The sequence below is a fragment of the Dermacentor variabilis genome, chromosome 5 (genome assembly GCF_050947875.1).
Source record: "Dermacentor variabilis isolate Ectoservices chromosome 5, ASM5094787v1, whole genome shotgun sequence".
Taxonomy (NCBI): domain Eukaryota; kingdom Metazoa; phylum Arthropoda; class Arachnida; order Ixodida; family Ixodidae; genus Dermacentor; species Dermacentor variabilis.
In genome coordinates this window covers 191,838,333-191,855,383 of record NC_134572.1, presented here as the reverse complement: position 1 = coordinate 191,855,383, position 17,051 = coordinate 191,838,333, and the positions used below count along the sequence as shown (strand labels likewise).

The following is a 17,051-nucleotide window of genomic DNA, read 5'->3' as shown; positions in this document are numbered from 1 at the left end:
TTGTTGAAATAAGGAAATGAGAGAATTGGAGAAATTTTTTTTGTTCATATTTTCTGATTTTCAGCAAGCTTTCATAAAAAATGGGCCTATATAATAAATCTACTATTCCAGACAATTGGTTGATCCGAACATATTATTTGAAGTGGAAGCTTTTTCTCGTGGACAATGCCAATGCCAGCTATTCAAACAAATCTAAAGTGCAGAAACGCTCACATGAGACAACCATTTGTCTGATTTGAATGAAATTTGTTGCATTTGAGAGAGAAAGATAAATTCGAGAAGCTGTAGGTGGCATAATTTTGATTAAGAACCTTATACATTTTGCAAAATGTTGATGAAAATGAGTAAGTTCTAAGAAACTTGGAAGTTTTACAAATCTGTAGTTCTACAGCCAAAAAGATAATGTAGTTCTTTAAACTGCTTCTGTTAAAGCATCTCAAGCAGACAGATCTGATATACGAGTTTAAACCTTATGTAAAATGGTTACAATGCTTATGTGGGTTTTGCAAAAGTCATGCATACTTGCAAGTTAGTGTTAAATTTTAGAGCAATGTATCATAAGATGCCAACAAAGACACCAAGGGCAACGTAGGGGAAATTAGTTGTACTTACTAATTGAATTAAAGAAATGATAAATCAATAGGAATGAAAGAGGATGAAAAAGCAACTGGCCGCAGGTGGCGAACGATCCCACGTCTTTGCATTGCGCGTGCACTGCTCTAACCAATTGAGCTACTGTGGCGCCGTTTTCCCATCCACTTTTTTGGGGTATTTATGTTTTACTACTAGAACTTACCTTGGGAGTGTTGGCCAGCGCCACCACTCACAAACCTTGGTGGCGATGTGGAACATTCTTTCTGCCGCAGGCGTCACGAGTACGTGATCTTTTTGGGTGAAGGCAACTGGTCAATAAACCCATACATGCTACCTGAAGGCATCAATGTCGCCAGATTCGAGACTCTCGTTATGTAATGAACAAGAAGAAAGGAGTTAACTGAGGGGCCCGATTTTTTATTAATCATATCATAAGAAGCCAACAAACAAAGACACCAAGGACAACATAGGGGAAATTAGTTGTGCTTACTAATTGAATTAAAGAAATGATAAATCCGTGGGAATGAAAGAGAATAAAAAAACAACTTGCCGCATATGGGGAACGATCCCACGTTTTCATTACCTGTGCGATGCTCTAACGAATTGAACTACATTGGTACTGCGTAATGCAGCATTATAAATTGTAGGCTACTAAACGGTGTTCCCAATACATATGTTGCAAGAAATGTATTCTTTTATAAATAATAAACGAAAATTGGAAAGTCCACAATTCCATGAGAACTTGAAAAAACAAGCTGTAAAAAAATGTATGTACAATGCAAAAAAAGTAATAAATGTCAAATGAAATTCAGAATGCATGTCTCACAAAAAAATGGTCCCAGGACACATCTTTAAAAAAAAAAGATATTGGCCCACAACTGTTGTTTGGGTAAAAAACACAACACCTTGCCTTGCAGCTCCTTACCACCCTTCAGCACTGTCAGATGTGACAGTGTAATGTTGTCCTGACTGGAGCTTTGATCACGAAAATCAACTATCGATGTGGTGTAATGCATACTTATATTTAAAGGCAGCATAGGGCAGAGGCCACACGAATTTTTGCCACAATGTACAAGCCTCAGTTTACTTCAAGTTGCATCAAAATTCAAATTTTCTGCAGTAAAAACATTAAACTGTTTCTCAGAGCAACTTTTCTTTGCTAACTTCTAGATAATGTTGTGTATCTGGAAAGCGTTTCCAATGTACTAAATTTGGCATTTGAAATCGCCAATCACCGGTGATGATTTGAATGGGCGTGGTAAAGAGAGAGTTAAGGTGCAAACAGCTTGAGCTTACACTGTTAGACGCAAGGGAAGTTTCTGTGTTAATCAGTTGCTGCAAGTGCAAATAGTGTCCGCATGCTTTGGTGAGGGTCACACATAGAGTTAGACGTGTGGTAAATTTTGCCAAATGCACTTTTTCTTACCATTGTTTCAGCTGGGTGAGCGGTTACCATGCAGTTCAGTTGATGGCCAATGGTCCGAGGGCTTGGTGTCTGCGGTAGGTACCTGCACTAAAGGGTGCTGTCAATCATTACAGCCCAGAATATTTGCTACTGCATGGAGCCTGTTTTGTTGTATATTAATTATGGCTGTGCGAATACTAGAATATTTGATTTCGAATTGTGTATGTTCAAATATTTTGATTCGCGAATCAAATATCTAATATTCGATTTCTCGAATGTTCGACTTTTGAAATATCAGTACCTTCGGTGAATGACCCGACCGTAGTCGGTGCCTGACGCGCACAGCGTTTGCACGGCGCACAATATCTATCGGTACAAGGTTCGACCAGGTCAAGGTCGAAGATACCGATCGAAACTATTAACGCTACATGAACACAGGGAACGACAAGAACAGCGTATGTGGAAAGCATGGAAGAATGTGTGAGAATTGGGCCACCAAAAGGCGAGTATGCGAGTTCAGTGTTCGCGCAGTTGAGAGCTTTCTACCCACATGCGGGCACACAGACCAACTTGGCACGTGTGCTCGTCATGGCCACGCACGCCATCAGCCACGCTGTCTAGTCCATTAGGCCTAATCGAAGCTGCATCGTCGGGTGTTGGCAACTAAAGTTATGGTTACCGAAATAACGCATATCTATTCAAAGCATTCGCACAACCCTCAGAAAGCCGACACACCGCCTCGCCAACGAAAGCGAGTGCATGGAATGACCGTCATGTTCAAGGCCGCCATCTTTCTGAAATACTATTCAGCGACCCGTTGTTCCAAACGCTGTACGTAAGCGCACAATGGTCTCTTGTCGTAACTTCAAGCGACCTGTCACAAGACTAGCTTTGCATTCACATGGAGAGCTCAAAAATACCACATGACAACGCGCTGAACCCCCGCTGCAGATGCATTTACATGGACAGCAGATGCACACGGACGAGGGAAATGGGGGGGGAGGGGGAGGAGGAGGACTTCATGTGCAAACGTGCCCTGGGCCTCCCATATTGCCCTGGGTCTCCCATATTGCCTCCCACATTGCACAGAGTGGTGCCAAGTGATGTGATGCGCATTCCACACTTTTGCCTGTCATGCAGGTGATCCTTAACATGCTGACAATAACCCAAAGAAACCACCTGCCCTAAAGGTGGAAGAACCCTCCTGTTTTCTAGAAGAAAACTCCAATGCAGCATTTCCTAAGCAATAAAAGATTGCCATTAAGCAGAGTATGGTCCACTACTAAACTGAAAACCCCATTGATATTTAGGACAACTTTGCTATTTCATCAGCTTCAGAGGGACAAAAAGCACTTAACTCGATGACAGCAGTAGCAGTAGTAGTGGTAAACTTTATTTTAAAAAAAAATGTGCGACAGACATCCTATCGATAAAGCATAGGGGTGTGTGAATATAAATATTTTCGAATATCGAATTGAATAATGATATGCACGTGCATTCATTAGCAAGTTGGGCTGATTTGTTATTTTGGAACATTGCAATTACAGTGTCAATGTAAAAAATATAGACTAGTAAGCCATTATGCTGAAACATTGTGTATTTGGCTCATGTCAACGTGGAAAATTGAGTAATTTAGAAAATGTAGCACTTGCTCTCCTCGCCAGCCTGTGCCTTATTATACCGCATCGAATTCCCGTAAAATATGAGGCATTTGACCCTGTGCTAGTTGCCACTCATCGCACTTGCTCACAAGCAATAAGCTAAGAATTGGAGGCGGCGCTGTAAAAGTAAAAGAAATAAGAAGTGCACCCTCGCTGTTCACAAATCCATGTCCCTTGCTACTCAGAGGCTGGCTTTCCCGCAATGTTTAGACGAATAATGGCTAAGTGTGCTTTACCAGCAAAATTTCGCTAGCAGAACGAAATCATCGCAAAATTCAGTGCAAGATCGCCCCAAATATTCTTAGATCTGATTGAAACAAATGCTAAGAACAGTGTTTGCTCCTGCACAGCCAGCAATATAGTCAATTTGATTCAGATATTCGTATCCAACCAAATATTCAAACATTTTCAAATATCTATTTCTTGAATCTAGTACGAATAATAGAAATATAATATCCGACAACATTCAAACTTTTTGAATATTCACACACCCCTAAGAAGGATATTTTCCTGACCTTTGCATATGAACTGAGTTGTTATCAGGGCTGGAATACTAATTTGGTGTCCCTTTATTAAGAGTAGAGCATACTAGCATCTCAATTTATAGGTACCTAAGTTACTGATAGCTTGCAAGATTCTTTTTAAGTAATGTGATTAGCCTCCCGAGCATGTGAAGCACTTTGTTTTTTACAGAGAAGCTGTATATGGCTATGGCATTTTCGTCGTCCGCGGACTAGCTCGTTGGCGCCCCTCGGCCCAACCGCGCCAACGCACTCATGCCACTACTCACATGTCCATCGTTGTAGGCTCCTTCTACAGCTGGCTCCCTTTCCACTTATTCCTTAAGGGGGTATGAGCCGCTCATTGGCAAAAGGAAACTATCGCCGTCGCGACAATCATCATTGACTATCATCACCAGCAGGGGCTCGAGCATCGTCGTCTTCTTCCACAGCTGGTTCCGTTGCCGCTCATCATTCCAGTGTAGAATTTCATTTCTCTTTTGTCATCATAATAGGGAGGCCGCATTACATTTTTAAAATTTCCAGTGGTTCAAACATTGCTCAAGGGGTATGAGCCATTCATTGTCTTACGTGACAGACGCATTTAATAACAGAGGTGACACGAGAATGTGTGTTCATCCCTATCATCACCATGACCACCGATTAGGACAATAAATATTGTTATGCGAAGGACGAGTCAGTAAGACGAGCAACTATTTAAAGGTTATATTTACAACAGCAGTTGCAGCACTGACCTGTTAAATTCACAGCGCGAGCCCAGCTCGTTCTTCCTCCTCTTTTCTTGAGTGATGGCGCCCATGTGCCTCGTTCAAACAAATATCACATGCATGTCGCATTATCCCCCAGTGGCAGATGCGACGTCCCGGAGCGTCTAAATGTCATCTCTGGGAGGGTGATATTGCTTCAGTTGTGCAGCGTGCACGATATCACTGGACTGAGAAGCAGATGGGGTGCCAGGGGCGATCTCGTAGGTGACGGGAGTCACTCGGTATGGGCCTGTGTAACGAGGAAACAGTTTTTCCGACAGGCCGACAACCTGACGCTACGGAGACCATGGAAGCACCGAAGAACCAGGCGGGAAGTGCACGACTCGGTGTCGCTGGTCGTACAAACGCCTCCCTTGGAATTCAGAAGGCGGTCACGGGCAACTTCCCTCACGTGGGCACCACGGGCGATGGCGTCAAGTGCATATTCACTGGTCGGTGCTGCATGAACAGGGAGGGTTGTGTGGAAAGGCAGTACTGGTTCTCAGCCGAACAGAAGGAAAAATGGGGAATAACCGGCAATGTCGTGGCGCTAGGAATTATAGGCAAATGTGACAAACGGTAGAGCGAGGTCCCAGTCAGTGTGGTCTGAAGAGACATATTTCACAAGCATGTCTGTGAAAGTGTGATTGAGACACTCCGTGAGGCCATTTGTTTGCAGATGGCATGACGTGGATAGCTTGTGCCTCGTGGCACAGGACTGCAGGATGTCTGCGACAACTTTTGATAGCAATGTCCGGCCACAGTCTGTGAGACGTTGTCGCGGAGCTCCATGTAATAAAATCACATCGCGTAGGAGAAAATCGGCGACATCTGTGGCGTAGCTTGTAGGAAGCGCTCGGGTGATGGCGTAGCGCATGGCGTAATTCGTGGCCACAGCGATCCACCAGTTCCCAGAGGTAGAAAAAGGAAAAGGGCCAAGTAAGTCCAAACCAACCCGAAAGAATGGTTCCGCAGGAATGTCGGGTGCTTGAAGGCACCCAGCAGGAAGCGTCGATGGTGTCTTGCATCGCTGGCATTTCTCACACGCAGCTACATATCTTTGAACGGAGCAAGCAAGCCCTGGCCAAAAGAAGCGTTGGCGGGTCCGGTCATAGGTACGTGACACACCCCAGCTGACCGGCAGTGGGGAGGTCGTGCAGTTCATGGAGAGCAGCCGAGCAAAGGTGTTTAGGGATCACAAGGAGTAATGCAGGGCCGTCGGGGTGAACGTTGTGGCGGTAGAGTACGCCAGCTTGAAGTGTGAATAAGCGAAGGGAACTGTCGGCAAGTGACGATTCCAGACGGTGAATGATGATACGCAAGGATGGGTCGCGGCGCTGCTCGTCAGCGACATAGAGCAGTGCAAAAACAGAAAGCCGTCCTGCTGTTAACAGCAGGATGGAAAACCAACAAGCCCAAGCTGCTATTCTAGCGAAAAAACAGAAAGAACACAGGCGTCGGTGTCAGTATTAGACTTAGAGGTCGCGTCTTTGACTGGGTAGCGAGAGAGGCAATCTGCGTCCTGGTGTTGGCATCCCAACTTGTAAGTCACTGTGTGAGGATATTCTTGTAGTCGGAGGGTCCAACAACCGAGCCGGCCTGTAGGATCCTTCAGCGACGAAAGCCAACAGAGCGCATGATGGTCTGTGATTACTGAGAAGGGCTTGCCATATAAATATAGGAGGAACTTTGAAACAGCCCTGACGAGAGCAAGACATTTGCGCTCGGTAATGGAATAGTTGTGCTCTGCAGTTGTCAGGAGCCGGCTAGCGTAGGCTATAATGTGGTCGTGTCCGTGCTGGTGTTGCGAAAAGACAGCGCCGATCCCATAACCACTGCCATCGGTTCAGACCTCTGTAGGTGCGGACGGGTCAAAGTGGGCCAAGGCTGGCAGATTGGTGAGAATCGTGATAAGCTGTGAAAATGTGGCAGCCTGAGGGGAACCCCACGTAAAAGGCATGTCTTTCTTCAGAAGTTCAGTGAGTGGTCGAGCGATTGCTGCGAAATCTTTCACGAACTGTCGGAAATAAGAACAGAGCCCCACAACACTCTGGACGTCTTTGACAGACTGAGGTACAGGAAAAGCCATTACTGCTCGAACCTTCTCCAGGTCGGGTTGTACTCCGGAAGCATCAACAAGATGGCTTAGCACTGTAATCAGTCATTGCCCGAAGTGGCACTTCGATGAGTTTAATTGGAGCCCAGCCTTGTGGAAGACGTCAAGTGTAGCTGCGACGTGCTCTAGGTGTGTCTCAAATGTAGGAGAAAACACTGCGTCTCAAATGTAGGAGAAAACACAAGGACGACGTTGTGGTAACAAAGGCTAGTTTACCATTTGAAACCCTAAAGCAGAGAGTCGATCATCCGTTTGAACATGGCGGGGGCATTGTATAAACCGAACGACATAACCTTGAATTGGTAGAGGCTGTCCGGAGTGACGAAAGCGGTCTTTTCTTGGTCTTGCTCATCGATGGAAATCTGCCGATAACCAGATCGAAGGTCGATGGACCAAAATTATTTGGCACCATGAAGACAATCAAGAGCACCGTCGATTCCTGGCAAAGGGTAAACATTCTTTTTTAGTAATTCGGATTAGGTGGTGATAATCAACGCAGGAATGCCACGTGCCATCTTTCTTTTTGACAAGCACGACTGGCGACGCCAAGGGCTCGACGAGGGCTCAACAATGCCTCTGGCGAGCATCTTGTTTACTTCCTGCTGAATAACTTGCTGCTCAGCCGTGGACACGCGGTACATTCGGTGGTGAATGGGAACAGCATCACAAGTGTTTATCTGATGCTTAACAAGGGACGTCTGACCAAGTGGTCATTGTCAGTGTCAAATATATCACGGTAGGAACACAAAAGGCGATATAGAGTGGCTGCTTGGTCAGGTGCAAGGTCCGGAGCGACCATGGGACATAATGGGCCATCAAGGTTCAAGGCATCCTGCGGGTAATCGGGAGGATCTGGAGACGCGTCGGCTGCAAAAGCAGTGACGTGGTCGTCTGTCACTGACAGGAGCATGGCCACCGCTATGCCTTCAGGTAACACTTGCTTCGTCAAGCGAAAATTGATTGCTGGGAGACACATCCGATTAGCGGCAAGGGTTACAACGGAGTGTGGCACAGGGATGTATGTCGCGCGCCAAGAGGACATCATGAATAGGTGCGACGACATAGTCGCCATCAGGCACGGTTGCCGTTGAGGCCAATTCGAGGAAGGTTAGGGCTTTTGGAGGTAAGCGAACAAACGCTCTAGGGCAGAGGTTGTTCGGTTGTTAGGGGCGAACGTCTGAAAGAAGAGGAAGCTCGAGGCACAGCGTACCAGTGGCACAGTCGATGAGGGCAGAATTCGTCGTTAGAAAGTCGAGCCCAAAGATTAAGTCATGAGGGCAACTGGTCAGCACGGTGAATAGGACTGGAACTTGCCGGCCAGCAATTCCTATGCGAGCAGTGCACATACCCCTGACGGCAACAGTGGCGCCATTGGTGACGCGTACGGCTCAAGTGATGGCAGGCATAAGAACTTTCTTGAGGCGACGACATAGGTTAGCGCTCATTATGGACACTGGGACTCCAGTATCAATTAATGCCGTCAACGGAACCTCATTATGTAGTGCCAGGAGAACTGTGGAATGACGTGGCAGCTTTTGGCGAGCTCAAAGCGGTGGCATTCCTTGACAATGACGTCGATGGTGGACACATTGTTGAAGACCAACAAGTTGAAAGTGTCGTCCGCGATCCCTTTAAGTACGTGGCCGACTTTGTCAACCTCTGGCATTTTCTCGGCTACTTTCCAGCAAAGAGCGAGCATGTCTGGTATGTACGAGACATATGATTCAGTAGAAAACTGAACTCAGGTAGCAAGCTTTTTTCTAGCAGCCAGCTGCCGCCGGGGGATTATGCTACATGCGTGTAGCAATATGTTCGTACCTTTGTTAAAAATTCTGTCGCCTCTGTGTCATGTGCTAAACAGCTTCACTGGTCAACCACCTTCACAGAGTGCAATGGCTTATAATTTCTTTGCACAAAATTTGGAAGCATGAAAGTTTGTGTTGAATTTTCTGATATTCAATATTTTATTTGATATTCTGCTTTTTTTTTTCTTGATTCAATTCAATATGTCAAGTACGTTCTTTATTTTGGGAAATCCTCAGCACACGCACACACACGCAGTCTGCGTTCTGTCCTGCCGCACTGCTACGCAGCTTGCTCCACCGATTACTTCACTCATTCAGTTCATTGTCGGCCGCTCCCCGCATGCTGACCACGCACATATGCCTTCCATGTTTTCTCTGCCTGCCACACACCGTTGCCTGCAGTCCCATGTCTGCTACTCTACACCGTTGCCTACCGTCTCGTGCCTGCGACTCTACGCCACCTGGCGTCGGCCCGGTACCCATACAGATTCCCCCCCCCCCCCCCCCCCCCCTTATCTTGCGAAGAAGGCTTACAAGGCACATGATAAGGGCTCAGCTGGTCTGCATTAGCAAGGCCTTTCTGTTTCCCTGCAGCCGGGTCTCCGAGTCTGTAGGTATTGTGTTCAATGTGTGCAGTCACTCTAAATGGCCCTGTGCGTCGAGGAGCAAACTTGGCTGTGAATCCAATGGCTGCCTTACTTAGCGGGTGCATGTCCTGGAGAACCAAGTTTCCAACCTGGAAGGTAGCTGGAGTGTGCTTTCTGTTGTACAGTCGACTCCCGTTAATACGAAGTTCACGGGGACCGCAAAAAACTTCGAATTAAACGAACTTCCAATTAAGCACAAAACACAAAAAACAGCACTTTATTTGTGGCGAAATAGAGTATTTTCTCTAACAAAAATAGTCGGTCATCTTGCTTTGCTCCTTCTTGCCGAATCGCGCTGCTGAAAGCAAGTTCTGCAGGCTGTAGATGTGGCGGAACGCTTCTTCCGCGTTACCTTCAGCGGCAAAGAAGCGCTCCGCAAGAGCAAGGCCCGCAGCTACATCGGCTGCGGCTCGCCTTCAACGTCATCGTCGCTTTCCTGGGTCGCTTCCTGGGGCCGAATAATCTCTACAATTTCGCTATCCGTCAGCGCACCGCACGTTTTGACCGCCTTGTCTACGGTAACGTAATCTTCAAAATTGACGTCCCCGAGAGCATCACCAAAATCAGTGCTGTCAAGCTCGCTTGTTGATGCTTCCTCCGCTGAAATTTCAGAGGCATCCTCTGAAGAAGCTGCCACAAAACCGCAAGCCCTGAAGCAGTTTGTGATTGTTTCTTGCTTCACACGATCCCATGCTCGTGCCAACATGTGGATGGCACTAAGCAGGCTCACCTCGTACTTTGTGGAGCTATCCATACACAAAATCATGCGCTCGAGGAGGTGCCGCCTGTACAGGACTTTAACATTCTTGATGATGCCTTGGTCCATTGGCTGCAAAACAGCCGTTGTGTTTGCAGGCAAAAATGCGAGCCGTATTGCACTCAAGGCTGGTACATTCACGTGAGCACTGCAGTGATCGACAAGGAACAACACCTTGCGGTTCGAAGCAGCAAACTTACGGTCCAATCTGCTTATCCAGCTCTTGAAGATTTCGGCCGTCATCCACGCTTTTTTGTTCGTCTCATAGTCCTCAGGCAGCGTCTTCACGCCTTTAAAACATCTCGGCTTCGCGGCTTTCCCGATCACAAGTAACCAACATCGTTCCGTGCCAGTCATGTTTGCCGCGATCAGCACCGACACTCTCTCCTTGCTGCGTTTGCCTCCAGCACAGTCATCGTCCTTGAATGTCAGGGTCTTCTCTGGTAGAAGCCGATAGAAGAGTGCAGTCTCACCTGCATTGACGATGTCTTCCGGTCTGTATTCGGCGAGATATTCACGCAGCTTTCCGTCCTTCCACGTGGCGCATGTTTGCTGGTTAACGGACGCCTTTTCACCACACACGCTCTTGAAAACCAGGTCATGGCGATCTTTAAAGCGCGTCAGCCATCCATCTGATGAAACGAAGTCCTCGATCCCCAACATTGCTGCAAGCGTTCGGGCTTTCATCGCAACGATGTCTCCGCTGAGAGGAAGTTTGTTGCTCCTGGCCTCCCTAATCCAAACCAGCAGAGCCTTCTCCAACTCTGGGTAAGCGCCGGTGCGCATTCGCTTCCGAGAAGTCTTGAACTTGTCGTTCTCAAATGCATCCATTATTGTGCGCTTGTTCTTGATGTAGTTAGAGAGCGTGTTCGGCTTGATCCCGTACTTCCGCGCTATGTCTTGTTTGGCGGCACCTCCCTTCTCAACTTCCTTCAATACCTCGACTTTCGTTGCCAGGTGGAGCGTGCGATAAGAGCCACGGTTTGCCATGGCTATAAACTGTGCGACTAGGTACAGTCAATTCCGAATCACTCGTGGAACAACCTAGCCTACGAGCTTCCCACACAAAGGCGCTCGACCAACACACGCCTGATATACGCTGCGCACGCTGCAAGACTAATCTCGCACAATCTCGCCACTGCCAGTATGCAGCACTGCGTGCACCTATGGCACCCGCGTGGCCTCCGCGATCAGCTCCGGCCACGCGCGGTAGCCGCGCATGGCCTCCAGTGGGAGCCGCTTCGCCTCCCGCCGGAGTTGATCGCGGAGGCCACAGCAGCCGTAGCAATGAATAATCGCGCAGCTCCAAGAAGGATGGCGTTGCGGGCAGCTGCGGTGGCGATGACACCAACGCGGAGCACGGAACTGTTGCAACACTTGAAAAATTGCACATTCTACCAAAGAATGACGGTCACCTCGAGGATCCCGGCTGAAAATTAACTTCCAATTAAACAATATTACTGGATGAGGACTTTGAATTATCGAGCAATTTCTTGCTCGATAATTGCGGTGCGGTTGAAGTGCTATTGGCGTTTTCCCGCGATGCTATACAGAGCGCTAATTGGCCGGACAACACATTCAAATCCCGCGGGCTAAAGTGCGCCTGCCATTGGCTGCTGCGCAGGTGGCAGCGGCGGCTGCTGCTCCCTTTGATGCCGCCGCCGCCGTGCTCGTGTCATTGGCCCTCGCTCCATCCGCCTCAACAGATGCCTGCTTGCAAGCTGCTCATAGCCTTGTGCTATTTTTTAGATTATTTTCTCAGCTTTTTTGTTTCGCTAGTTCTTTGCTGCTCACAATGCCGGTAAAGCCCAAGGCAGTGCAGATGTTCGGTGCACGGAAGCGTGATAAACGTCTTGTACGAACATCGAACTTCCGATCTTCCGCAGCGAGTTCCGACTGCGTAGACGCTTTAAATGGCGGAACTGTGCTGTCGGCGGTCGCCAGTCGAAGATCCGACTCATTGAGTGTGCCTGGAGCCGCAAGAGCTAATTAGAAGCTCCGCAGGAGCTTTCTAATAAAAAGAAACCTGTTCAACTTTAAGGCCTGTTTTCTCGGAATGGATTTTTTCGCTAGTAATGGTGCTGGAGAAGGCAATACTCAAGAACCGCTCTTCAGATTTGTGCGCCATTTTTTTTTTATTCTCTTACTGAATGACTTTGCCAGGGGGTAACAAGCTTCTTCTTTTTTTTTTAAGGCTGGTGCAGTTAATTTATAAGCAATTAATGTTTGATGAATGTAGTCATTACTGTCTACATCAAATTCAAGGTTGTGTTAAAATTTTTTGGAGGGGGAAATGAAAGAAACGGGCTTCATAGCCCCCTGGGATATCTATCAAGGTATCATCACATTGAATTTCAGCTTCCTATGATGTCCTGGCATTTCTCCAGGCCCTTCCTCAGGCATATACATGAACCACCTAGTTAGACTTCAATAACTCTGGAACTAATAAACACATCTTCATGAAGTTCCTCATAGTTCGGTGGTGTGAACGTACCCTGAAAGTTTCATCCGGATATCTTAAAAACTAAAAAAGTTCAGTCTCTAGGGTAGCCTCCCCCCTTAAGTATTGCAGCAGCTGCAGCAGCAGTGGATCCTTGCATTGTTTCAACTGGAACTTTGCAGCGTTGATGAGGGGGGACCTGTCAGTTACATCAGCAGGGGCTGGTAGTTCTTTATTGAGAGAACTTGTGCCCAGCAAAACAAGTAACAATCTAGCACAAAGATAGCAGCGAGCACAGCCAGCGATCCCCAAAAGTCTGATCTGCGGGTCAAGCATGTCAGCTTTTATAGATCACTCATCAAAGGTTCCCACATAATCGCTGGTATCTGTGTGCCTTCCAGAAAGTACTGCACAATTCATGTCGCGCATATGCTACACAAGGTCCTGTGACAACAGACAACAGATAGAACCAGCGATAACATTACAGAAACTTCAGATACAGAAAGGTGCGTCTTGCACTGGGTGATAACTTTAATAACTTTAGTTGAATAAATTCAATCCGCAAGAAAATTATAGATAAGCACATGCGTCAATATATTCTGGTAGCAAACATTTTGAATACAGATTGGCACCAACTTTTTTTTACCTGCGCAATTATTTGGACTTCCTTGTGGCACTGCCACCTACCTCTAGCACCATTGTATAACAGTAGAGATCGGCGAACAATTACCAAATCAAATCGAATATTCTGTATATTTGATGCAAAGACCCGCGCAGTGCCACAGGTTGACCCTGTGGGGTCTCTCCTCCCGTACTCTTGGGACAAAGGAACGACAGTACAGTAGTGCAAACAATCACAAGGGCATTCATTGCACCTTTCATAAATCAATGCCTGCTAGCCGAGTTGCTATCCGCAAAACATGCCGATGGGCGCGCGACAAATTTAGAAGTCCGACTCACCGCGACCGGAAGCGGGCGAATATGTTCGCCCCATGCTGGATCCCAACGCCTGGTCCTTCGCGTGTACGGTCACACGAATCGTGGCGCGTTCGAAGGCGGCCACGCGAGGCGGTCTCGCAGAAGCATGGGTCGGCGCGCGGGACGTCCTCGCTGTTAGCCGACCCGCCGGGAAAAGCCCAAGCGCCTTTCTTTCCCGCACCTAAGTAACCCCGCCGCAGCGCAACACTAGCGGCATCTCTCGCACTGCGCTTCAACCACTCCAACCGCCGCGGGCGCCAGGCCACGCGGCGGGCGAAGCCGCCCTGCAGGAGACGAGCTATGCGGGAAAACTAGATCTCAGGGGAGGCGTGAGAGTCACGCATCCCCACATCCCCCCAACCTTAAATCACTACATATTCCGGCGAAACATTTCACACAGTCTAACATCAACACGTGCTTCGTGAACAAGGTGGTACATGCAACAGTGGCCGCGCCGAGGAAATGTCCACGCTGTCCATAGCATGCGAGCCGACATTGTCCTTGGGTGCACCGCTGGCGTCCGCCGGTCACAGCGGCAGCTTTGCAGACTCGACGGCACGATGCCAGGCCAGGACCCCGGAGACGACGACGCAGTAGTCGGTACGAACAAGCATCGCTCGCACTGACGCGCCCTGCTGGGAAGAGCCGCCATAGCTGTCGGTGACCGCCGGCTCTTTTGTCCGCCGCCGAAGTCGCTGCGCCGAACTGGCCACAGCATCACCATCGCCCGGGGTGACTCGATCGTAGTCCGGGGCAGCAGCGCAGACGATGTGCAGGTGACAGCAAGCCAGGGGTGACTCCGTTCACACTGCGTACACTCAACACACTCGGCAAACACTAAAGTAGTGCAAGGGAGAGGAATTCTGCATGCGCATCGCCCACGTGGTACGATGTTCAACTCGGCTAGCAAAAGATCGGGCAGCTACTCAGATGCGAAGTTCACGTGAACGAAGCTCGCTTCCTTGAGTCGAACGAGTAATTTCAATTCGTGCGAGGCTAACTAGAATGAGGGAAGCAACTTGCAACACCTCAACGCCACGGTCCACCAGGTTCTGTCCCTTACGTGCGACAGGCAGCTTCGTGAAGCCTTAGGCCTAAAGCGTCGCTACCCTGACAACCGGCATCCAAAAACAACGCCCAAAATGAGCGCAAAACAGGCAGCCGCGAGGAGACGTCAGCTCTGTGAGGTGGTCCTACTCCGCTCGGTGCACAAAGCATCCGAGTTGACGGCGCCCACCGTCGCGGACGGTGTCGAAGCACCCGGTGCCAGGCCGCAATACCAGTCAGCCCGCAGCGGCACCCATGGCCCGCAGCCACCCGGCTCCCAGAGCCGCGACTTCATCAGAGTCAAAGAGATAGAAGAAGCTATTTACATAAGAAATTCGGACCACCCATGAGGCTTCCGTACTCACTCGTTTCAGGCTTGCCAATTCTCCGCGGGCGCTAACCCTCGCTCTCCTAGGATGCAGACCATGTGGCTCTCGTACCGACGAATGTCATTAAAAAAAAAAACACTTGCGAAAAGGCTTAGCATGTTGACATGTTCAAACACACTACAGCCACCATCACCTCGCTCAAGAAAGCACGCCGCCGACACTAGCGATCAAAATTCACGCTAGGCCTACGCTTCGGTTCAAACAAAGGTCTCGAACGAAGCAAACTGTTAAATCTATCGTCCGATGTCCCAAGAGGTCCACGTTGGGCAGCCAGATGTGGGGTCTCTCCTCCCGTACTCTTGGGACAAAGGAACGACAGTACAGTAGTGCAAACAATCACAAGGGCATTTATTGCACCTTTCATAAATCAATGCCTGCTAGCAGAGTTGCTATCCGCAAAACATGCCGATGGGCGCGTGACAAATTTAGAAGTCCGACTCACCGCGACCGGAAGCGGGCGAATATGTTCGCCCCATGCTGGATCCCAACGCCTGGTCCTTCGCGTGTACGGTCACGCGAATCGTGGCGCGTTCGAAGGCGGCCACGCGAGGCGGTCTCGCAGAAGCATGGGTCGGCGCGCGGGACGTCCTCGCTGTTAGCCGACCCGCCGGGAAAAGCCCAAGCGCCTTTCTTTCCCGCGCCTAAGTAACCCCGCCGCAGCGCAACACTAGCGGCATCTCTCGCACTGCGCTTCAACCACTCCAACCGCCTCGGGCGCCAGGCCCCGCGGCGGGCGAAGCCGCCCTGCAGGAGACGAGCTATGCGGGAAAACTAGATCTCAGGGAAGGCGTGAGAGTCACGCATCCCCACAACCCTTGTGTCCGATGTCACCCAGGCAAGTGTTCCACTTTGTTTGCGCCGCAAAAGGAGCATTGAGCGCACTGTGGCCTAGCCACCCTGGCCAATGCGAACTGCGAGCAGTGCCCGACGTCAGCCCCGTGTGGGGGAATAACCGCAGAATGCCTGAATAGCGCCGTGTTGATGGGGGCCGCCTTTATCGGTACAAGGTTCGTCCGGGTCAATGAGATTGATCGAAATGATAATGCGACAGCAGACAGAGGAAACAAAAACAACACGCATTTCGTAAAGTGCGAAGATCGGGCTGATTAGTTGCCAATAGGCACGCAGATCTTGCTGAATACGCAGTGACCAACTTCACGTCGCTTCATCAGTCGTCAATCTAACCCACATGTGGGATCTCGGTACCAACACGGGTGGGCTAGCATTCTGCGACGGCTTGCGGCAAATTTTCGTCACGGCCACACTGCTTTGGCCGTAAGGCCTAATCGGCACTGCTTTGTCAGGCATAGGCGACTAAAGTTATGGTTTGGTGTTGAATCGACTTAGATCTATTCGCAGCATCCATGTGACACTCGGAAAGCCGACAAAGAGCCTTGCAAACAAAAGCAAGAGATCGCAGATCAACGAGGAGGGGGAGGCAAAAAAGGGAAGGGTAGCGAGCACCACACAAACTTGCCATGGCCCTCCGGATTTCAGATTCTTTGACAGGTGGCAAATCACACCAAAACAAACAATGAGACAGCATGGATGGCGCCTGCTCTTTATTGTCGATGCCAGTTGCATGCGTCGTGGTATCATGTTACGTGATGCGCGGTCCTTTCGTCTGTCGCGCATATTGGCTTTAGGATAATCTAACTGCCATAAAGCCAGTATACCCTTCTATATTTTAAACACTGGAATTAAAAGCTTTCTGTGCAATAAATAACAAATTGCTGCAAAACACAGGTCCACTATTAAACTGATAACCTCATTGGCATTTAGTATAACAGAGTGTCACTAATTCTTTAGTTTCAGAGGAAAAGAAAAGCGCTTAATTCGATTCAACAAAAATTTTATTGATAAAAAAGATATTTTCCGGATCTTCATCCTAGAACTGAGCTGTAATCAGTGCTGGCATACTGATTTGGCGTCCCCTTTAATAAGA

At 48.7% G+C, this 17,051-nt stretch overlaps 1 protein-coding gene across 4 annotated transcripts in view; it reads left to right on the top strand.

Annotated features, from left to right (window-relative positions):
• The window catches only part of rhea (Talin_middle and talin-RS domain-containing protein rhea), a 439,862-nt gene that overhangs the window by 395,404 nt on the left and 27,407 nt on the right, over positions 1–17,051 (top strand). For all 4 annotated transcript variants that reach the window (XM_075693866.1, XM_075693865.1, XM_075693867.1 and 1 more), the window contains one exon: positions 2,032–2,094. In XM_075693866.1, coding sequence (XP_075549981.1) covers positions 2,032–2,094 — 63 coding nt within the window. The remainder of the gene's footprint in view (positions 1–2,031; positions 2,095–17,051) is intronic.